We start from the raw sequence: 25,587 nt of genomic DNA on the forward strand, positions 1-25,587 counted from the left end.
CCTCTCCCTGTTGCTCCCTCCATGGAAATGTGAGCCAATCATTTCACAGCCTTACATCAGATTTTATTTCGCATTCCAAAGAAATCTCTATGGCTGTCACACAGTTTGAAAGCATGAAATTATGATTCTAATTGCCACTTGTACAAAAGGGGACTGTCCCAGAAATGAACACTTCGCCATTATTTGCCCTTCTGACAGAAGCAGCCGTTCTCCTGTTTAAAACGAATAGCTTAATTAGCGGGTAGAAGCGATGCATCAAATTATCTCTCAGAAGGCTCATTATTTAGTCATTGTTTGCCATTGTGTGAAGACAATAATCAAATGACTCATTACAATGCTAATTATAGATCATGGATTGTGTCAGGAACAGAGGGGGCTTATGAGGACTGGTGCCTGTGGGTCACCAAAATGTGTGCCATTCAATCGTGTAGAATCTCAGCATGGCGCATGGAACAGAAATGACCACACAGGGCACAAGAACAGGAGTGCGGCGTAAATGGCACTAATGCAGAAGAACAGAAAGTCTGGTCTCAGCAATGAGCAAATGACATCATCTCAGCAATGAGCAAATGACATCATCTCAGCAATGAGCAAATGACATCATCTCAGCAATGAGCAAATGACATCATCTCAGCAATGAGCAAATGACATCATCTCAGCAATGAGCAAATGACGTCCAGCATGGACTCATCCGGAAGATAAGAGTCTGGCCTGGATGGTGGATTCACCCGGAAGGTAAGAAAATGGCCTGGACGTTAGGGAAAATGGTGCCACTGCCTCATATAAGATATGTTTCCAAAAGAACCAAGTCAACCCATCCATAGAGAGACAGATGATGGAGAGACATAGAGAGAAACAGAGAGAGAGAGAGAGAGAGAGAGAGAATATCAGGGAAACACTTCATACTTCAAATTAGGGACACAAACAGAAACCTGTACAGATTACAATTACTTACAACTGGAACTCTTCAAACAGTCCAGCAGTCAATGAAATGAGAGAGAAATAATGCAGCACATTCTATGCAATTGAACGTCAAATTCACATTCAAATACCAATTCAAATTTGGCTCAAATTATTTCAGTCTGTTACAGATCCGATTCGGCTATGTGGTTGTGAGGTGTCAGGTCACTCTAAAATCAAAATTTTGAAAAATGTAACACCCAGATAAAATTACGCACAATGATTTGTAAAATAGTCTGAAAGTCCACAGGAAAACAACATATACCTGAATTTGGCCAATTTCCACTATTATGCAAAATTCAAAAAAGGATTATTAAACACTGGCTACACTCACTTAAAAATAGTGACCCCACTACTACCACTACAAAGCCCTGCAATGCCAAGAGCGGAACAGAGTCTCCTCCCACAGCTCGGCCTAACACCGAGTTCATTAACATTGTTCCACATCAGGACCAGTGTGAAATACAATCATTCAATCACACCAAACCCAATTATAACACTTCAAAAAGAAAGCTCTCTCACCCATTAACACACACAAACACAAGAACAAAGCAAGATGCAGTGCTATCTGGCCTTAAAACAGCAGTATAATGTAGCAAACTGCCTGCTCACAGTGACTGATATTGAACACAGAACCAGATAGACAAAGTACACTCAGTGAACACAGCCTGGCTATCCAGACCGGCCGATATAAGAAATAATGGCTGCCCAGAGAGGAGAGACTCTGCCAGCAGTGCAGACACTGCAGAGAGAGAGCTGCACTCTCTCACTGAATGTGAAACATTCCACCAAATACACCCATACGTCACAAAATATGAGATACACCCCAACTTGAAGTGTCCATCAACACACACACACACACGTGACAGTATTGCTGTTTGTAAACACCTTTATATGTTTTATATATTTCTTTAGAAATATTTATATGATCATTCCAATAAAGCTTACTGTATTGACTCAGAGAGACACACGAGAGAGACGGTCAGTGAAGAGGTCGGCAGAGAATACTGTGGAGACTTAACTGACATTTCTTGAGTGTGTTGAAGTTTCCCACAAACTGTCCTGGTATCAGTGCACTCTTGTCCATGCATGTGTGCAGTGCTGGCACTTAGACTGACACTTCAGCAGACAGCCAGTGATGAGTCACAAGCTCCCCTCTAACAGGAAACATTCACACAGTAATAGCTCACCTTTCATTTACCCCTACCTCAGTACACACATACACACACACACACAGACACACATACACACACAGACACACATACACAGACACACACACACAGACACACACACACAGACACACACACACAGACACACACACACAGACACACACACACAGACACACACACACACACACACACACACACACACACAGACACACAAAGACAACTATTGTTGGAGTGAGGGAACAGATGAAGTATTACACATCCTATGCATTCCTCAAAACCACAACAGGAGACTAAAAAAATGACACATTCGCTCTAAGCACCATCTAAAATGCCTTTAATGTCTTATAATGAATAAACATTACTAGCATTAACAAAAGGTCAGATTCAGGGAGAGCCATTACCTGAAGCTCCTATGACCTTATTCTGAACCTTAAGCTTCTTTACTTTAGAACACACCTTGAAACTTCTCTGAGTTTAGTTTGAACCTGGAGCTTCTCTGACATTATTCTGCACCTGAAGCTTTTCTGACATTATTCTGAACCTGAAGCTTCTCCAGCATTGTTCTGAACCTGAAGCTTCTCCGGCATTGTTCTGAACCCGAAGCTTCTCTGGCATTGCTCTGAACCCGAAGCTTCTCTGACTTTATTCAGAAGCTGATTCTGAAGTATATTTGACATTATTCTTTTCATGTATATATCCACTGTCTTAGATGATTCAGAATGAAGCAGCGAGAACACCAACTCTCATCTTCAGCAGAATGCTTAAAGCATATCATCTTTACCTTCTTGCTTGCATGTCTTGTTCCTTTCTCCCTCCTCTCTCTCTCCACCCCTTGGTCACTATCTCTAACCCACCCCCCAGACAGTGCAAGTAGGCAGGCCTCTAATCTATCCCTTGCCAGTGAAGACTGGTTGCAGTAACTGGGAGGGCAATGGAGGATCAAACAGCAGCGGAGTGAAGCAGATCAATAGTACAGCCAAGCAGAGCCACAATAGCAGCCTCCTGTGGCCAGTGATCTTCCAGCAACTGGGAGTGTGAGAATAAACCAGAGTTTTTGGACCTGACTTTTGGTCTAGTCCACTCATGACGTGTAGATTTCCGAGCCCTGAGTTGGATCTCTTGGACATATCTGCTCTGAGAAAACGTCTACCGTTTTAACATAAAAGCCAAAGCATGAGGGTACCTGTCTGAAATTGACAACAAGCAGGATCGTTAGTAGTACCAGCACAACAGAGCCGCTGCAGTGAACACGACCCTCCTAGCTGCTGGGAGAGGAACAGAACATTCCACCTTTCTGTGCTCTAAGGCCTTGACTGAGAGTACTAATCCTTAGGTGCTGATGAGGACAGGACAGCGGACAACGGAGCGCAGGAGGGATTCAGCATGACGGAAGTAACAGAGAGGAAAACGCACACACATACACGCGCGCACGTTTCTCCAGTACCCACACTTTTCTCTCATAACCCACACTTTACTTCAGTTTTGCACAGTGGCCACGGTCCTGACGTGTTCCCGTCAGCATGGTAATGATTACAGAGGACAGGTTGTCAAGGCAGAAGGGGTGGGGGAGGGGCTGCTTAATGACAAATCATGATGCCTCAGAAAGAGAACAACAAAGAAAGGGAAGAGAGGGGAGAGAGAGAGAGAGAGAGAGAGAAAGAGAGAGAGACAGACAGAGAGAGAGAGACATATAAAGTGTGTGTATTTGTGTGCGTTATAAAGAGGATAGACAGTTGGATAGACAGTGAACAAAAACAAACCCTCACACAGAATCAGGACTGACAGAGAGAGCCAGCATGGTGAAACAGATATTAAAAAAACAAGGCTATAAACGAAAAAGGTGAGGAGGAGCTATAAGAAGGGTGACAGGATGGCAGAGGCGTCTTGAGGTGTGTACTTACACTGTCCTCCCTGTTACAGCGCTGACACTGGCACAGGAAATGATACTGCTGCTGAAGATGAGCCTGTCTCTCCTGACCGGGGGCAAGAACATCTGTGTAGCTGATAGTCAGCTAGAGAGGGGACACACAAACAGAGAGAGAAAAACACTCCTACAGACATCAGTAGACCTACAGATCAAGCCTTTGACAGTAGCACAGTAGATTATGCTATCAGACCATATCCCAATAACAGCATACTTTTGTCAAGTTTCTGTTAGTCAAAGTCAAATCAAATGTATTTATAGCGCTACAACAGATGCTGTCACAAAGCAGTTTTACAAATGCTCAAGTCCAAGCCCGAGCAAGTCAAGGGCAACAGTGCCAAGGAAAAACTGCAGAGAGAATGAGATTATTAGAATAAAAGTTGTCCTTCTACCTTTTTCCTGTTTCTGAATTGCCGCAGTGTTCCCTTGTGTTTTGTGTCTGTTTTAGCCTTAGTTAGCATCCCATGTTATTTCTGCTAATTTCCCATGTCTATATTACACGCCTCTCTGCGCTTGCATCCTGCCTCTCGCCTCGTCCCTGCTATAACATTACACCCTTTCTTGACTCATTTCTCTCACGCACCTTCCCACGAAACAGGGAGGGAAAAAACACAACTCTGGAGAACTTAACCTGCATCTGAGAGTCTGTAGCACGAGTGACTGTAAATAAAAACCGAACAAACAATACACAATCTGACCAATTGTGAATTGTGAATTGTTTGATCAGGACTTCAAAAGACATGAGAAAAGAGCTCGGAAGATTATTTAACCACCCGAAAACACTGATGAACAGGAACAGCTTACAATAACAAGCTGTTCAGACAAGCAAATGAATGACAGTGGGTTTACATAAAGTATAGTGCAAATTAAAACACGATACGTTGCAGAAGAACAGAAAACATGACATGTTGAAGAACATATTAACATCTTGCCCCTTCTTTAATGAGTAGGCTGTGTGTGTGTGTGTGTGTATGCTGAAGTGTTTTTTCCTGAGCCTCCCATCATTTTAAAATAATTAAAAACAAGTATTTCAACTGAAAGCTCAGGTAATATATTACTGCTCATCTCATTCTTACTGGACTCGCATTCTGTTCGTTGTCATGGAAACGTGTACACCAAGTGGTGCTCTACACATGGGCATAATTTTGGATCCGATTACATGTAGTGCGTATGTAAACTGAGATCTTCATCAGATTGTTGTGTAGAGTGTGCATATAAACAGATCAGTCTTAATCTATAATTGAAATGAATTCAATTGGATTGGCAAAAATCTTTGCATGTAAACATCACTCCTGACAGGCTGGCAGTCATAGATAGACCTGCTGCCCAGAGAGGACAGGCTGTGCTAGTACTGCCACCTGGGAGTGCTGGAGACAGAGCTGCACTTCCTGACCAAGTCTCCCAAATATACTGTGTGCACAATTATTAGGAAAGAGAGTATTTTGACCATATTATAATTTTTATGCATATTTTCCAACTCCAAGCTGTGTAAACTTGAATGTTTATTGGATTTAAGCATATCAGGTGATGTGTATTTGTGTAATGAGGGAGGGTGTGGCCTAAGGAGATCAACATCCTATATCAAGGTGTGCATAATTAATTAGGCAGCTTCTTTTCCTCAGGCAAAATGGGCCAAAAAAAGAAATTTAACTGACACTGAAAAGTCAAAAATTGTTTTGACAGATGCAGCACTCTTAAAATTGCTAAAGATATTGGTGTGTGATCACAGAACCGTCAAATATTTTGTTGCAGGTTTGCAAGAAACGTGTTGAGAAAAAAAAAAGATGTAAATTAACTACCAAAGATTTCTGAAGAATAAAATGTGAAGCGACCAAGAACCCATTATCCTCCAGTGCGGTCATATTTCAGAACTGCAACCTACCTGGAGTGCCCAGAAGAACAAGGTGTTCAGTACTCGGAGACATGGCCAAGGTAAGGAAGGCTGAAACCAACCGCCACTGAACAAGACACATTAGCTGAAACGTCAAGAATGGGCCAAGAAATATTTGAAGACAGATTTTTTGTACTGATGAGATGAGAGTGAATCTTGACGGACCAGATGGATCGACCTGTGGCTGGATCAGTAACAAGCACAGAGCTCCACTTCTACTCAGACACCAGCAAGGTGGAGGTGGGGTACTGTTATGGGCTGGTATTATTAAAGATCAACTCCATTTCAGGTTGAAGTTGGACTCAAAATCAACTTCTAAACCTACTGCCAGTTTTTAGAAGACACTTTCTTCAAGCAGTGGCACAGGAAAAAGTCTGCATCTTTTAAGAAGACCATGATTTTAATGCAGGACAATTCTCCATCGCATGCATCAAAGTACCCCACTGTGTGGCTAGCCAGTAAAGGCCTTAAAGATGAAAGAATAATGACACGGCCCCCTGCCTCACCTGACCTGAACCCTATTGAGAACTTGTGGGTCCTTCTGAAACGGGAGATTTACGGTGAAGGGAAACAGTGCAGCTCTCTGAACAGTGGCTGGGAGGCTGTGGTTGCTGCTGCACAAAAAGTTGATCATCAACAGATTAAGAAACTGACTCCATGAATGGATGGCTTATGACCTTTATTGAAATGAAAGGTGGCTATATTGGTCACTGATTTTTATTTATTTATTTATTTTAAATATCAGAAATTTATTTGTAAATGTTGAGTTGTTTGTTATTCTCACTTGACAAAATAAACAAGATGAAAAACAAATGAAATGGGAAAATGTCTATTTTTCGCTTAGTTGCATAATTCTGCACACTAATAGCTGCCCAGTAATTATGCCCACTGTAACGGTGAGCGGTAAGGAGGCGGACGCATGTGCGGAGAAGAGCGAGATTTATTAAGGACAAATCCAGAGTCGTAGTCGTAAGGGTAGTCCAGGATCATAGCGCCAATACGGACAGCTTTGGAATACATGAGAAAAACAAGGGCTAGGAAACACAAACCAAAATCACACAAAGGCAAACAGGCTATAAGAAAAGTCACTAGGAAGAACTCAGACTAAGAAACACAAAGGCTAGGATCAATACGTACAGAAACATACAGGCATCCAATACAGTCAGTACGACCACACAAACGCAACGAACAGCCAAAACAAAGGGAAGCAGACATGGTTTAAATACATAAAGGTAACAAGGTAGAAACGAGGGACAGGTGTGAGCAATCAAACAAGGGGCGGAGAAAACGAAACTACGGCCTGGAACTAAAATACACCAGACAAGGAAAACATGGAACATGGTCGCTGGGAGGGACTAACCGTGACACACGCATAAATATTCTCCTAAGAAAGCCAAAACTTCACTTTTACTTTCTTAAATATTCAGGTTTGAGGTTTATTAACATTTTTGGATTGACTCAGAGCACTGTAGTTGTTCAATAATAAAATGAATCCTCAAAAATACAACTTGCCTAATAATTGTGCACACAGTGTATGAATTAACTACAAACCCATTCTATAAGAAGACATAATAAAATAAGAACATCTGAGGTGTCTGATAGCAATAGATAGCAGTAATAAACAAAAGCAGCCCTGTAGACTGGGAGAGCAGAGAGGTTTGCTGTGTCTTAGCCTAAGGGGCAACCAGTAGTTCTTATATCCCCCCTCCAGCTGGTCAGTATGGTTCACTGTTAATCTTTTTTTTTTCGTATTGTAGATAATAGATTTTGCTTTTTTACACTTCATATTTCCCCTTTATTATGTTCTTTATGTTAATTTGCTTTGGCAATAAAATAACATTTCATGCCCATAAAGCATTGTTGAATTGAACTGAGAGAGATGGAGAGACAAACACAAAGAGAAAAACAGATAGATAGATAGATAGATAGATAGATAGATAGATAGATAGATAGATAGATAGATAGATAGATAGATAGATAGATAGATAGATAGATAGATAGATAGATAGATAGATAGATAGATAGATAGATAGATAGATAGATAGATAGATAGATAGATAGATAGATAGATAGAGAAAACATTGAACTCCTGTTCATCTGGTTCAGACCTGTCCTATGGGAGGAGTTAAAGATCAGCCCTCCTACACACTTTATTTCAGCCCTGGGGAGTTTGTGTGTGCACATGTGTTCATTTGGTGTGTGTGTATCCATGCCTGGACACGCGCGTGTGCATGGGCGCACGTGTGTGTGTGTATGTGTATGTGCATGTATACAAGCAGATGTGTGTATGTATACCATTTTTTAGACAGGCTGTTAAATGTTGGCAGCAGCCAACCACAGGTGCTTCAACCGTGTAATGAGAGCTGAATTCCAGGCAGCGGGGAAAGTGCTCATTACTGCATGTGCGGGAAAGACGAAGAGATGACAGCATTTTCTGATGCCCTCCAGTCTTCATGGGCCTGCACAAGCGCCGCATCCACGGTATGCCCGTTCACTGCCATCCCAGCACTGCCAGGCCGCTGTTTTGTGAGCAGTGCCGTCACGTTCTGTTCAGTTTCGGCTGTGAACTGGCTGTGAACTAATAATACTTAAAAGCTAATTTCCCAAACATAAAGGTACAGACCACTTATATTTGGGCCATGACCGTTTTGTTTCCGCACCCTACTTCATCGCACTGCACTTGTAAGGAAACGGTGTCTGCGAGGTTAAAGTGCAGAATGTTGTCTTTAATTTGAGGGTATCTACGCTGGGAGAGTCGTACAAGACTTGTGTACCCTGTTCTATATACCCCACCCCTATTTCAGAGGACCAAGCATAATTGGACATTTAGCTGCTCAGTTGTTTCCTGGCAATTTGGTCTATTTCCTGGTGTGTTCTTGCATCATTAGTTCACACATAAGGGATAATCCAAAGTCTACAGTTGATTCTAGATTTACATCTGGAGTCTGTGCTATGTCAATATGAGGACCAAAGAGTAATGCATGAGGCTAAAATATTATTTAAAAAATTATAATTAATAATTGTCAGAATTAATGGCTTTGTACATTGGTAAAAACAGAGTTCTTGGTTGAGCTTGGAGATAACCATCACTTGTGAAGACCAGGGAAGGACAGATTACAAACAAGGAACTTTTAATCAGGAAGAAACAGCGTGAATCAGAAGTTTATCGGATAAAGTGAAACAGATGAAGCTTCTCCATTTCAAAGCATTTCACGTACTGTTTAAACAGCTGTGGGCAAAATCCAGCAAGAGCTGAAAAATACAGACCTGGCAGATCATCACCAGAAAAGACACTCAGCGTGACGTCTACCGGTCACAGACGTGAAATCCCGAAATTTGCAAGCCAGTTTGAATATTTTTAAGTACTTAACCTGTCTGAATACTTATGATTCCCTGTAGTGGGGAACCAATTATAAAGTGAGTCAATTAATGTAAGGTTTAACCAATATAGATGCTAAAATCCAATGACCTGAAGCTCATTTTCTACAACGTCATATTCATAGTATATTCATAATACAATGTGCTGCAGTAAAAACAAAATTTAGCATCACTTTCCCAATAAGCACAAAGTGCCCATCAGAGTCACTGTCACCATTACATCCACTGTTAATACTTTCTTGTTTTGCTCCTCCTTGTCTCCCAGTACCTGCCGTTATGCTTTTCTCCACATCAGGCAGATATGAGGACAGCCCAAGAGGGCAGTATGCCAACCATACTTCACCTTCACACTCATGTCCGGCCATATAAAGCACAGCCACCGAGTTTTCATAGGGGGGGGTGTGATAAAGGAACTGAGTGTAGTCAGGCAGGCTGGAATAAGTGCTCCATTAACCCAGTGCAAGTAGCTTGAGTTGCTCAGGCTGGCGAGAATTATTCAGTATGCTTTAAACAGACTAATTAATTAGGGGTCTCTGCTATACGTTCAGGCCTACATATGAGCATTAATCTCTGCTAATTGAATTAGGTTCATTCTAATATGTAGATAAACTCCATGGATTGCATGTAATGACCTCAACAATCCTGGGGTCAGTTCTGACCCGGCCCTTCTAATGTGTGTTTATATATATAATTGCGTAATACAGATAGGAGATACATGTTTGAAATTGTTTGTGTGCATGAGTGGGAAATACTAACAGATACATTCATAGAATGATATTACATGCAAAATGATATTACATGCAAATTCACAGAGTTCACATAGAGACAGACAGACACAGACGTGCACGCAGAAAAAGTGTGTGTGTGTGTGCGCGCGAGTGCTTTCAGTTTTTCTGCTACCTCTTCATGAGGCTGAATATTTCGTATAGCTCGTAGTTGGAGTCTCTTCCCCACAAACACCATCACACAGTTGGGCTGACAGTCATGGTTCAGTAGAGACATGCTGAGAGAGAGAGAGAGAAAACACACACACAGGACATTTTAAACCAGAGGGAAAGGCTGCAGTTGCAGTCTATAACCCTAACACTCTCTAGCACAGAGTTCTGCTCTGATTGAGTGTGGGGACCTACTTTGGTTGAGTGAGTGTGGGTTCTGCTCTGGTTGAGTGAGAGGTTTAGGCTGGCTGTATGTGGTTCTGCTCCAGTTGAGTGTGGTTCTAGCTGGCTGTATGTGGTTCTGCTCCAGTTGAGTGTGGTTCTAGCTGCCTGTGTGTGGTTCTTCTCTGATGGAGTGAGTGCAGGCTTCTACTCTGGCTCCGAACATATTGCATATTGAGCTCAACCAATATTTCCCGGAAATTATCCCCACAAAAGAAAATCACAGCCAAGTGCATTCATATCAAGGAGGATTAATTTTCATATAGAAAAATAAAACCATTAAACTTTGATGCCTGTGGCAGAGTTGTAGTAGGGGTAATCCATGTTTATTTGACACAAGATCTAGTATCACTATTTGGCTTGCCCAGACATATCTCCAACAGTTATTACACTTTACACACAATCCAGCCGGTGAAAGTCTTTACTGATCAACTGATAGTTCACTGATATCAGACTCACTCCACAATGATCCCAATGATCTCATGAAGTACTTTTCTTTACGCTATAATCAATCTTCAGTCTCCCAGTGGGCCTCATGAAAGCTATGTGGGCAGAAGAGAGTTCTGCTAAATGGCAAGACGTGCTCTGAACACAAACTGGGTGCAGGACAAAGCAAGAAAACGGTGAGTGATCTGAAAACAGGAGGTGGACTTTTTGAAGCTCCCACTTTCTGAAGGCATGCTGAATTTTCTCATATCATGTGGTGTGTGTGTGTGAGGAAAAGATTGTGCTGCTTGTTCTTATCTAATGCTTGAGGAGTCACCAGCAAAGCTTCTCCAAAAAATTGCTTGTGTTTGCCCGCGGTCTGGTGAAAATGCACCATTGCAGAAGGCCTTTGTAGTAACTCTAATGCTACATGTCGTGCTCCCAGAAAGCAAACACAGCTGACTAATTGGTAGAGTCCTACTGTTACCCATCATTTTTCTTGGAGGTCTAAAAGTAAGCTTGAGGTTACCATACCCTAATATCCAGAGTTAAAACTTCCTGAACTCATTTAAATCCAAACAGCAATTTGAGCATCAGTCCCCCGGCTGTGTTTGCTAACTCTAATCCAAGAGCTGAAACTCCTTAGGACTCGAAGGTTCCCAGGGATGCTGCATTTGGAAATACAGTACTGTAACCACCCACACAGGACCCCAAGAAGCACTGTAAACATGAATTACATCTCAGTTTTGCAGCATTTCACAGTTTGCTAATCACATGCACCGAGGTTTGTTTACCATCTGGTATATGATCTGGTAATATTAACTAAGGTCTGGAACCATTATGACACATACAGGAGACACTCATACTTTATTCAGTCTCTTACTGTCAGCTGAACTATCACCTATGAAGTTGTTGCTCTGAATGACCAACCCAAGAAGCAGAGGATTTCGCTGATGTCTTCAGCAGAAATACTTGTCTAATATATTCCAAAGACTCTTCATTTTTATTTTATTCAAATTTTTTCTTATTGTTTAGTTTTAATGCAACAAAAAGACACTCGCCCATATGTAACATGACACGAAACAGTTATCATGTGTCACTGGGTAAGGAAAGCATGTAATCAGGAACAGCACATGGGCCGTCAGTCAGATCACACCAGCGGGACCAGAGCTAGCTGGATCATCTTCTTGTCTGAAAATATACAAGCCAATTGCCCTAAAGCAAAGCATTTAACTGCAGAAAAAAAGTGTTTTTGTGGTTACTCCCTAATCACTAGTTCTGATACTTCACTTATACACAACACCTCAGTGCCAGTCTCTCCTTAGGCCACACAGGCTTAAACCGAACCTTTACAAGTGGTGTCAAAGCGATGCAACATGACACTTTACCCAGTGTAAACAAGCCTGCGCTTGACTACTGAAACATATACCCTTCTAAATGGGACAAGAGTAAATGGCAGAAGATTGATTTAAAGGCGAGGGGTGAAAAATGAAGAGCTAACAGGAGAACAGAGAGACTGGAGATCAGTAAACAGCAGGGCACAAGGAGAACAGACAGAAAGGAGACCAGTAACTGTATCAGTGTAACAGTGTGAAAGAGATTAAGGAGAACAGTAACTGGAGAACCGAGAGCAAGCATTTAAAGGTTAGAACCTCACGTACGTGCGTTCTACCCTTTTGTGTGACGAAGACGGACCCGGCTGTTGCCAGGCAACCCAAAATATCAATAGGTGAGGTGCAGCACAATGTTCAGCATAATCTGTTATTCCTGTTATTTCCAGCTGTCATTATTCTTACAGGTGCAGTGAGCAGTAAAGCTCCTGAAGACATGGGTACACCTGAGCACACCTGGCTCAGATGCACAGGAAGAGCTGCCTCATACACAGCGCACACACAGTGACCTGGTGGAAAAGGATTTCACTGTTGCAGTTTCTCAAGCTCCAATTATTCTTTATAGTTTTAACTGCATGATTCACAGTGAATAGGGACAAGGAAAGATCCAATCTTTGGTTTATGTAGGCAAGAGAGTGTTTGCTCTCAGTGGGGTGTTTATAAAACTTCAGTAGTTTCTGCCACTGTGGTGTCAGACAGCAGCACATCATCATCTTAGAAGAATGCAGGCTCTTGGGTGCACTCTGCCCCCAGTAACGCCCTGCTGAGCTGTCTCAGACGCACTGCATCCGGTAACAGTGTGGATTGAACCCCAACAGATGTACTGAGAAATTATGTGCACTTGACAAAACAAATCCCCCAGCATGCACCTGCCACGAGTGGGAGGATTAGCCGGACACCACTACATCTTATGCATGCACAGAGCAAGCATAAATACTGGGTCGACACGGGTCAGGAATGACGCAGACACCCTCCTCCACCACAGCACAGGCCGAACACGCCACCCGAGACAAATGTGGTGTGGTACAGGTGTGCACTGGTGTAGCATGAATGAATGCCAATTCTGACAATTTACGCATGATAAATAGCTTTCATTTGTCAGCTTTTAACAGATTTTTAAGTCATGAATACACGAATATCTGTCACATAAATTATTTATTTATATTTATTAAGTTATCATTTCTTTGTGTAACTACTGCCCATTAGTATTATTAGTATTAGTATTATGCTTACTATAATTGACTCTTCTCTTGGCCTGGGTTGTATTTCCACATCATTAAAACGCGTGGTTATTAAACCACTAATTAAAAAACTTCATTCCCATGAGCTTTCCAATTACAGGTCAAACCATATACTAGAAAATAACCAAATAACCAAATACTACAAAAAGTAGCTTTGTTGCAATTATGCGCATATTTACAGACAAATTATGCCCATGAATTATTTCAGTCTTGATTTAGACCAACATTGCAATTTTGCTAACAAAGTTCATTAATGATCTTTTAATATCCTCTGATGCATCTCTTTTTATACTTTTAGATCTTAGTGCCACATTTGATGCCATAAACCGTCTTACTGGATAAGCTTGAAATACTCGTTGGCATTAGGGGGTTCAAGCATTCTCCTGGTTGAAGTCTTATTTGGCAGATCGCTATCCATTTTCTTTGTACATAATTAATGCTCTGAGCTTACAAAAATGTTGCTCCACAAGGGTCAGCACTGCTTATTATTCTCATTATATATGCACAATTATTCGTAAGCATGGCATTAGCTTCCATTGTTATATAGATGATACTCAGTTTTCTAATATTTTTTTCAAAAGGAATTTAAAAAACTGGATGGCGACGAACTTTCTATTTTTGAATTCCAACTACTGCTTGGACCTAGGCAAATGAGCTAATATTCGACTAAATCTTGATGGCTTTTCAGTATCATCCAAAACTGGTGTAAAAAAATGTAGGTGTTAGACTCACATATGTAATGGTTCTAAAACTTTCTAAAACGTTTTCCATTTACATAATATTGATCAACTGAAACATATGCTCATCAGTTGATGAAATTGAAGCATGGATCAGTTTAATAGGACTGGATTAGTTCTAATTGGACTGTATTATTGTGATGGTTGTAATTGGACTGGATTATTGTAATGGTTCTAATTAGATGCTGTAAAAGTCATCAAATAAACTCCAGCTCTACAGGCAGAGTCGTTACCAGAGATAGAAGGTTGGTTCACATTACTCCTTTTCTTTTAGTTATGAACTGGCTCCCAGTGAAATTTGGATCCATTTTAAAATTCTCTTGTTGACGTATAAACCCACAGTGTCTGAGCGAATTGTATACTATAATCCACCTCCCCTACAGCATTTTCAAAATGCAGGGTTTCTCTTAGTCCCTAGAATTAGTAAGATTACAGCCCGGGGTAGAGCCTTCTCATATAAAGCCCCCAGTTATGGAACTTCCAGCTTTTTTGGACTTAGGCACACACTCAATTTTTAAATCCAGGTTAAAGACTCACTTATTTACTCAAGCTTTTGGTTAACTTCCGATATATAAAGCTTGGGGCCCCCAGTCAAGCTTTCTGGTAATCTGAGATGCTGATGCTGTCGTCCAGCTACTCAGGTTTGTGACAATAATATGGGTGGAATTCAAAGCCTCAGAGAGCCCTCAGGACTGTGGTCACCATCCAACCTTCAGAAGTGTGGTCATCCTCTGGCCCTCAAGACTGTGGTCCCTCACTTTTAGTTTTGCTACAGATAAACCTGCTGGAGATACATGCTGATCACTGGCACATCTACTATATATGGACTGTTCATGTGGTGTTCATCTTTACAGATCTAACTACATCTTTCTGCATGTTACTGAAGAGATGTTGCCAAAACTGGACTAGACGTGGTGTGTGTGTGTGTGTGTGTGTGTGTGTGTGTGTGTGATATTATTGGAAACAGTGAACCGTGGTAGGAGAGGCTCTCTGTGCCCCTAGTTCAGTATGGCTCTGGACACAGAGGCACATGCTATGAGGCAACAGCAGCTCCAAAGCTCACAGACCACACACAGATCCTGTTACTGGTCGCAAAGTTCACCAAATGTTTTGTAGTTATTAACAGATTATTCCCATAATCTGAGTTTTAGCTAATTGATTCCCTTGAATAATTATCTAATGTTTGATCACTACTGACAGAAACCAGTCAACTGTCATATTGCAAAGCAACAAGACATAATTAGTTCAGTGATGGCTTTGACCTTTATTACACACGAAGAAATACATTAACAAAATTATATAATTAACTGGTTAGCTGTTAGTGTAAGGTAGACATTTAGAATTTGTCAAGGCACCAGACTTCATTTGAAATGTGCACATGGAGAGTAAAAAAGCACAACTACACACACACACACACACACACAGCCACACGCGCGCGCGCACACACACACACACACACAGAGAAATCCCCCTCATTTAAGGGCTCAAAATGTGCCTGAGCAAGTTGTAATTTGGCCACATTAATCCTCAAATGTCTGTTTGTGTGTACATTCAAACCTTCAAACTGCTAGCGAGTGTCTTTTCTACCGCCGTGGCGTGTGAAAACATAGGAGCCCAAGGCAGGTTGGCCGTCATGGCACGGCGCATGTAATCCTTAATGACAGAACTCTCCCTGCTTAATGATAGAACTCTCCCTGCTTCTGCACAAAGGCAGTGGCACCACTTCATTCAGATCAGCAATGCTCTGGTCGCAGGAACAGCACAGCCTCACAGGAATAGATCAGCCCCCAGGAATAGCCCAGCCTCACAGGAATAGATCAGCCCTGCAGGAACAGCTCAGCCTCGTAGGAACAGCCCAGACTCGCAGGAATAGATCAGGCTCACAGGAAAAGCCCAGCCTCGCACGAAAAGATCAGCCTCACAGGAACAACCCAGCCTCATAGGAACAGCCCAGTCTCATAAGAACAGCCTCACACAAAGGCAGCTGACTCAACGGAACATAAACCTACCATTAATGAACCCCAATGACCATTAAATGCACTACAACGCATACAGATGACAGAACAAATAAAGTTCTATATGGTCTTTCGCTCTACAGTTTTGGAAGGAAGGAGCGCGGCGTATCTGAGCTGGCTCTGAGCACTCACCTGGGGTAGAGGCCCACTCCAATATCCTGCAGCTCTCCATCACTGATGCTAAAGCAGTTGCAAGTTACCTAGGAAACAGAACACAACGCAACAAACATGAGTGCTGACCTGTGGCTCAGCAGCCCTCAGCCTGGAGGGAGGTTGACCGGGTGTGCAGGCTTTGGTGCCCGTCGCTCACACACACGCATGCACGCACCACTCCACACCTCGCTTTACAGATGCAGGTCTTTCTGACCACATACTGTGAGTGCACCCAGAACTACAGAGAGCACTCTACAGCTAAACAGAGAGCTACATGTAGGTGGTCAGAAAACAGCTCACACCAGCAGCCTACAGCAACATAGACAGCAGGAGCGGGAAATGGGGGATGCAGCTATCCTGCTGATGTATGAAACAGCACTCAGACACACACACACACACCCAACCCACCCACACACCCACACCCACACACACGGCCGACCGCGTGCACAGCTACACAACTGTGCTGTTTTGTTTTTTTTATAAACACTCAGGGGCCTCACATCTTGAAAACATGGATACACAGACATCCACAGTGCTGGACAAAGGACTGAATGAGCTAAAGTTACTCTGAAAACATATCACATGACTTACCTAAATTTATTTAAACAACAATTAAATCTTCATAAGTAAGAGAGAAACCTGTGAATCATAAAAACAACTCTGATTCACAGAAAATAAATAATGCAGCCTGCACACCAGAGCAGACTGTTAGCTGCAGGTTAGAACACTGACCAATAATAAAGACATGCATATATTATAGATCAGTCGGTTAGAAGAAAAATGACTGTAAGGCTTTACTTTCTTACTTGTGACAATAACAACAAACCGTTTCACAATTATGTTGTGCATTTTCATGCATAATTCTCCTACCATGCTCTACCCAAATGAATCAATTTTATCAGTCAGTTTCTGATCACAAGACAACTACTGACAACGCATTATTTGGGCCACTGACCATATTGAACTCGGCTCCAACACAAATGGTAGTGGTGTGGTTGCAGGTGTAAAACTAGTACAAGTGTATGAGGCACCAGAGTATAACACAGAGCAGGTCAGCGTTACAAAGTACACCACATACAGAGCAGGTCCGCGTTACAAAGTACACCACATACAGAGCAGGTCAGTGTAACGGAGTTCGCCACAAACAGGTCAGCATGATGGAGTTCACCAAAAACATGTCAGTGTAATGGAGTAGACCACACAGAGCAGGTCAGCATAATGGAGATCACCACAAACAGTTCAGCGTTACAAAATACACCACATACAGAGCAGGCCAGCGTTACAGAGTACACCACACACAGAGCAGGTCAGCGTAACGGAGTACACCACACACAGAGCAGGTCAGCGTAACGGAGTACACCACACACAGAGCAGGTCAGCGTAACGGAGTACACCACACACAGAGCAGGTCAGCGTAACGGAGTACACCACACACAGAGCAGGTCAGCGTAACGGAGTACACCACACACAGAGCAGGTCAGCGTAACGGAGTACACCACACACAGAGCAGGTCAGCGTAACGGAGTACACCACACACAGAGCAGGTCATGGTAGTGATGCTGCAGGCTGTGGTGAAGCAGTAGTGTACAACAGTTTTTTGTTTTTTTGTTTTTTTTGGGGGGGGGGGGGTTGGTTTTGTGTGTGTGTGTGTCTCAAGCTCACTGCATTTTTATCCATTTCAGGCACAGAACATACTGACCCATAAACTATGTCTCAATTCTTAACATTATGTTCCCCCCTACAGACAGAGAAAAAAAAAAACACCCTGTCTGCTCATCTCTGAACCAATTCCAGGGTGATCTCCCTGAAGCCTACATGACAACAATGAACAATGAAGCTTCATACAACAACACCACACAACCCCTACCAGCAAGCCAGGAAAGGTACAGGGCCTGGTCACCACACACACACACACACACACACACACACACACACACACACACACACACACAGCACGGGGACTGGATCATGAATCAGCCCTCATATCAACCCATCACATCTTCCTCAAACCTATTAGTGGCTCCTGGCCAGGTAATTAATGTCTGATGGGGTGCTGAGCTGAAGACAGCTCCAACAGAGATGCCAGTGCCCACGCTTTCATGTAGAGTGCAGCTTTCACAATGCAGGGCTGAGCGCTTGGTGTCTGCCTGGTGACAGGCTGAAGGGGGTGTGCAAGCGCATGTGTACACGTGGGTGTGAAAGCCGGGGATAATCTCCCACCGCACACACTCAAAACTCCTGCAAACCAACCCCCTTCTGCCCCAGGGTATCCATTTAACCCCCAACCAGCAGGGCAGGCTCAAGGGACGACTGCTTTGGTTGTGACGCACACCGCTTAAGAGCTCGATGGCTCTAAAGCATCAGGACTCCAGTTTCAAGAAAAGGCCCGTAAATCACAGCGCACGCAGAATCGAAGAGTTTGCGTGTCCATAAAAGCACAGCCATTCTGACAGGCCATCTGCCAATACACTACTAACAGATGACATATGTCCGTTTTGCATTACTCGCACAAAATATAGGTACCCCCTGAAGCCTGACTGTCTTACTGATGAGACAGTAATCCTGAGGGATGGGAAATCTGTACAAAACACCGTACTGCCTCCTTTATTTTCTGTTATGGTGGTTAAAAAATGTCCTTACAAACCTCAAACACAATCACAACCACAAAGATCCGGGTTTCTGCTGATCGTCACATAGGAAGAGGATTGTTAAAGCTAGAAGTGAAAAGCATTGGGCTGTTTGCTTGTTTTTCCCCACAGTAGTCAGAGACCAGGTGAGCCAGAATGAGCTGGAAGAGATCATGAGGTGGTGACAAGGGGGGACAGCCAGGCCAAGATGGGCAGGAAGAGACCATGAGGAGAGAGCACAGGGGGTAGCCAGAGAAGGAGGATGCCACAAGAGGATCAGCTGCCTCTGTGAGGGCACCACCAAGCACAACTCCACTGTCCAACAGAAACAAATTTAACATTTAGCAAAGACAAAGACTAAAAAACAAGAAGGTTTGGAAATTCAAGCAAGAAAGAAATAATTACTAATAAGAATTTAACAACTGCAAGACTACTTTGTCACACAGACACAGACAGCAATCTGTGAGATGGGTTGAAAACTGGCAAATGACTAAGAGAGTATTTAAAAAACACCGACAGTGTTAGACAGCAATTAGAATGATCCGATTTACACAGAGCTTCTCACGTTCCACCAGGCCTCAGTCATCATTAGGAACAGATTAGGATTCCTTTAAATGTGTCCTGACCCAATGATCTCTCTCTGATCTCCAGCCTCCCATTACCGTAGAGAGTTAATTTGAACTCTAATAACCCTCTCACTGGCATGCCCAAGTGTTCATTAATTACAACCCACACAGTCTTTTTTTTTTTTATCAAAGGTTACACAGATGTTACACACTGTCAGGTAGGAATGAATCGGAATGCATCTTCTTCAAAGGTGTCACTCGAGTGAAACCTCTCCGCTGTCATCCATTAGTCAAACCTGCCCTCCACAAACGTAGTCAGACACAAGCTTTGCACATGGTAAATGTACCATGGAGAGGCCCTCTAGCATAAATGTTTTCATTTTGCAGTGCATTGCCAGCCTATGCATTCACAGCAGACCGATACACCGTTTACCTTGCAAGTGAAATATGTATTCATTTGAATACGTTTCACCTGAATACACAGATTTCTAGCACTGCAAACATTGGCCTCCTATCAATAATACGATGTTTAGTTTTCTAGTCTTATGTATATACCATACATCACTAAACCCATCATTTGTGTCATTTATACGAAACAATAACGTGATGCATCTTTGAGACAGCATGATTTTATTAGTTAAGTACATAATGTAGATTTATAGCAGCACCACCCACCAACACTCGCCACTACAGACCATCACCATTTATAACGCACCACGTAATACGTTTCATGGGATTAGGTGGATTGCAGTAATAAACTACATAGGATAGGCTGCAGTAACTTATAAAATGCATCATTAAGTACCAGTAAGTAGTTAGTATAGGAACAGGACAATGTTTCCAATAAAGAGCTCATTGTACACAAGAGCAGATAACATGACGTGGCTGCTGAAGTCCGGCCAGAGGTCAGCCGTCTCTGCAGTGCCCCGATTCTCCGGGCCCGTGCTTCAATGCCAGTTCCATTCTGATGGAAGAATCAGTGGGCCACCCCGCCACCTGCCAGCCACAACCGTCTGTACAAATGCCGACACCACACACCCGGACCCTCTGACTGGGCTGCCTGCTGGTCTGGAGCCTCTCCCTCATGAGTGTGTGTGTGTGTGTGTTTCTCCAAAGTCACGCACTGTCTCTCTAGGGCGGGACGACTGGGACAGCCCTCTGATGCAATCCGTCATAACAGGTCATGCGCAAAGAAGGGGAAAAAAAATTAAATTGGACCACAGCGCTATGGTAACAGTGAGGCTACAACGTTTTCACGCAATACTCTGTATTTAAAGTGTTGTTAAAATGTTAAAGAGTACAAAGTAAATGATAAAAAGGAGGTTTCATAGTAATGGCCTCTGTGAACCAGTTCCTGAAAGTGCTGCATCTGACAGTGGGCAGTTGAAAGATGGAGCAGCTCTCAGCCATGACACTGATGTGCATACACCGCACCTGTAAAATGGGCATACACTCCCTAGTCAATAAAGAGTCAACAAGGGGCAGATTGTACAGCCAGAACATCAGTGGATCTACTCTCAACTCTGGCAAGCTGTCTAGGAGATAAGATCAGTTAAAAAGCTCTTGGTAACTGTAGAATGTGTACAAACGCATACACACAAAAAGCAATGAGCCACTGAGAGAATTACTGAACAAGTGAAGGTCTTCCTGTGTAAAACAGCAGAATTTCTGATAAAAGAACTCATGAAAAGGGATCCAAATACAAATACACATCAAGATCAAAACAGATCTGTTTCTCCACCCAGCAAACTCAAGAGAAACTCAAGACACGCAAATCTTGCTACCATCATGCACAGACGACAGATCCAAGTCCGCCAGCTAGCAACACACAAATCATGCAGCTAAATATTAAGCACTATATGTGCTGCGCATTAAAGGAAGTGCTCTCCCTGGCCCTGCCTGCACCAAAACACACACACACACAGACCAGCTGCAAGTGAGCTACACAAATATCTGATGAGGCCAAAGAAAGATGGAGACATGCAGAAACCATGTCCATGTCACCTCAGCTACAACCACGCACAAACATCAAATCTTTGGCAATAGAACTGTGAATATTTGACATGCCAATAAAGAACAATTGAATTGGACAGAAAGACACAGAGGGACAGAGAGAGAGAGAGCGACAGACAGACAGGATATATATAAAAATAAAACACACACACACACACACACACACACACACACACACACACACACACACACAAACACCTCCAGTGCAAAACCTCAGCACGGCTCATCAGCATACCTCCTCTGGCAGCACCAATTTCAATTCAATTCAAGGTCGTTTTATTGGCATGACTATACCAGGAGCAATTTTGCCAAAGCAAATAATAACGTGACAAATTCTAAACTGGACAACAAAAAAAAGATAACAGTAATAAAAATAATAGCCATATTAATAGGATAAAGATTATTATCATATATTGAGAGGTGCTGTGGGTGTAGTAGCGTAGAGTGCAACTGATGAAGTATACTGTGTACTGGTAGGTATCTGTGGGTTTGGAGGTGTTTTCACCCTACTAGACAGATCAACTATTATTAAACAACTGCAGGGAAAAAAAAAACAGCAAATTAAGCCACAATCTGAGGGGAGTGGGCCAGCGTGGAACCTCTCTCAGAGCCACTCTGCCCTCAGTCCTCCTGCTGGGAGAGAAAGCAGGAAAGGCAGAGAGAGAGAGAGAGATATGGAGAGAGCTCTCAAGATCCACAAAGAGAGATTACTCAAGCACAATCACCCACATCTGTAATGCATGGAAAGGTGACAGACCCATGGACCCTGCAAACCCCGCGCTGGGCTGCATGAGTCCACCTCTAACAGGGCCAATGCGTCTGGGAGCACTGAGTCCATTACGGGAGGGATATTTATAGAACAGCCCATTAGCACATGCTTAGAGACGGCTCACTCTAAGGAGTGGTGGCGTTGTGCTACTTTCCTCTCTTTTGGCAGCAATCTGCCAGCGCAAAAAACCTGAGCTAGCGGCAGGCAAGAGGCCCGACGGTGGAAATAACTAATCTGGCTTGGCTGGTTTATTCCATTTAAGGTCAGGCAGCCAGAGGGTGGAATTTCCGGTGTCGGTCGGCAGCGGTAGGATAGGGTCTCAGCACCGTCGCACTGGCCTTGGTGCCTCCACACGGCTGCGGGAGCGCGAAGACCACGCAGGGGTGGACCAGGTGAGGAGGAGAGGGTGAAGACATACATTATTCACCAAATAAAAGCGATAATGAAGCGCTGTCGCCGAGCTCGGATATGCTCAGTTCCACTCACCAACGTTTTAGCCAGTTCGCTTATCCCTGCAAACACTGTGACAGTCCAAGTGACTGATTAAGTGATTCAGAATGACTTACCCCAAGGTTACATTCATAATTGCAAATTCCCTATGTAGAGTGCATGTGTGTGTGTGTGTGTGTGACACAGTGTAGTGGAGTGTGTGAGAGAAGCACCAGTGTGTGAGAAGCACCATGACAAACTCTCCACCTGTCGGCCCTGACATCAGTATCTGTGTGACATCCGTCGCCCACGGTGACAGAGCCTGCTCTGCTGTGTGTGTGTGTGTGTGTGTGTGTGCGTGCGTGGTTCAATACTCCAACTACAGTCAGCGTTAAAGGATGTGGGTAATTATAGCAAGACATCTCCATAATACAATATAGAGAGCAATGTGCTGCAAACGCTACTGACAAGCCTCGTACACAACATTCGTTTAAGAAAAGGCATAATTTGCAGACGAAAGGCAGCGTGTCTGGGCCCTGCTGGGGGGGGGAGCACACTGGCACTGCCCTTTCAGACTGGGGCCAAAACGCTTGGATGTAACGCTACCACTGAACTGCGAAGCTGAGCAATTACTTGGAGGCCCCGTGTCTGACAGTGGAGCTGGGTTCATGTTTTAGAAACAGCACTGGCTATGTGAGAAGAGGAGTGTGTGCGTGCATACGTGTGTGTTGCGTCGACATACACCTCTAATCTCTTCGCTCTGTGGCAGTACAGGTATGTCTCACCTGATAGCACCACATCACTACAGGGTCTAGTGTGCACAATTCACCTGTGACCTCCTGATCCCATCACAAAGAGAAATCACACACACAGTGCTCTACTGTTACAAGATAAAAATCCAATAGTATGCAAAATGTAATCCGAGGACTTCTACATTCTCAAATAGGTATATATACAGATGCATATATTCACATATGTTTAGTACTGCTGCAATACGTCAGGGCCAGAGAATGATGCTAACCGTGCTTACCTTTATTTCCTCTTGCTAAAATACTTTACAAGCGTCTACAGGCCAAATTCCGCCCGTGCCAATAACAGAAGTGTGTGTGTCTGTGTGTGTGTGTGCGTGCGCACGAGAGAGAGAGCAAATGATCGCAACTGAGCGGAAGAGCTGCATGTTGCACAAATACACTCACACACATGGGCTCCATCAATCCAATGGCACCCATGTGCTGTATGTCCCCTAAGCTGCAACCATATGGACAGACCATGGTATGTGTGTGTGCGCTGCCAATAACGATCCATAGTCAGCCATGTGTTATCAGTAATGGAAGACAGACAGTTTGGCAGCAGGGTGCTAAAGGAATGGAGGACTATCCTCATCTTGGCTGGATATATCCCAAAAAAAAAAAAAATCCATCATCCGTTGCAAACAATAACTGTCTCTACAACTTAGAGTCAGGCTCCAAGATGATGTTTCAAGTAACTAAATGTGTGCCAGGCTTGTCAAACACTGCTTTCCACAGGGCCCAAACCAGACTCGAGTGATGAGAAGTCTGTTATTGCGTAATTGCCTGGTCTACACTGTGGAGAGACGCAGGATGCTGGTTGGAGTAATATGAATTTCCAGAAGAGTAATACAGCAGAACAGCATCCAATTTTACGTTCAAACAGAACACCACGAATCAATGCAAAAGAAGAAAAAATACATTGCTGTCTTCCCAGCAGAACATAATACTACACAGGTTTCCTAATGCAAAGTTCTTCTATTATTCCAAACAGCGGGGGAAATATATTGTGCAACTCCATCAAACATTTTCAAACAACAAACTCATACATTATCATACAGCATCCTAAAACAATCCAAATTTTCATGATCGACTAGTTTAAGCCTGAAGTAGGATAACAAAGGGGAGATAAAGTCTAAACGCTGTGGGCAGACATTCCACATGTATTTAAACAAATCCGCCTCCTCCCTGCAAGAGTCTTATTTATGACTTCCTGCTCCCACATATATAGTTTTCCATTTAATGATGCGGTAGATGGATTCATATTCCAGGGTACTGATTTAAGCTGACTACAACAGCACAAACTGACCCCACAACACTGTATAACAATCATTAGTATTAAAGTATGAGCAGGCTTGACTAATTTCAGAGACATTCAGCAAGGACTGAAGGCTTGATGTCTTGATTTGAGATGCTCATGACACTGCTCATTTTCCTAGGTAGATACACGAAACTTCACTATAAAAAATATACTGTTCTTAGAGTGTGTATTAATTAATTAACTCTGAATGACAATTCATGTAGCTACTTCAAGATTTAAATAAAACATTTTAGAACTCCAGAATTAGTTTACTAATGTATCAACTCCACTGTTTCTGAAAAAAAACAAAACATCCTAAGTTATTCAGGATACAATCATTTATTAATTTAGTAAATCCTTTTATCCATATTCAACACATTCTTGTCAATGTTCTTAAACAAAAATGGGTAGGATTACATCTGCATGAAGAAAAGAAACCCAGACAAATTCCCCATCAGAAGTGTTCAGTAATACCCACCAAATCATAATCCATTTAAACCAGAACTACTCTGCCAGATAACCATGTGCAGTGTGTTTCCACTGGAGCGATGCCAACACAGAGGACCTGCCAGGGGTTAAGGGCCTTCCCACAGGGCTGGGCACTCTCTAAGAGTGAGGGCCCCTCTTCCACAGACAGAAGATCCACGCCAGCA

The 25,587-nt window shown here is 43.0% G+C and overlaps 1 protein-coding gene across 1 annotated transcript in view; it reads right to left on the reverse strand.

The window, feature by feature from the left end:
- The window catches only part of smyd3 (SET and MYND domain containing 3), a 111,011-nt gene that overhangs the window by 13,416 nt on the left and 72,008 nt on the right, over nt 1-25,587 (reverse strand). Inside the window, exons 6-8 of the mRNA XM_026999906.3 lie at nt 16,422-16,489; nt 10,223-10,325; nt 4,031-4,141 (exon numbers count right to left, since the gene is read on the reverse strand). Coding sequence (XP_026855707.3) covers nt 4,031-4,141; nt 10,223-10,325; nt 16,422-16,489 — 282 coding nt within the window. The remainder of the gene's footprint in view (nt 1-4,030; nt 4,142-10,222; nt 10,326-16,421; nt 16,490-25,587) is intronic.

Source organism: Electrophorus electricus, chromosome 10 (assembly GCF_041902795.1).
Source record: "Electrophorus electricus isolate QZ-2024a chromosome 10, ASM4190279v1, whole genome shotgun sequence".
In the NCBI taxonomy this organism is placed as follows: domain Eukaryota; kingdom Metazoa; phylum Chordata; class Actinopteri; order Gymnotiformes; family Gymnotidae; genus Electrophorus; species Electrophorus electricus.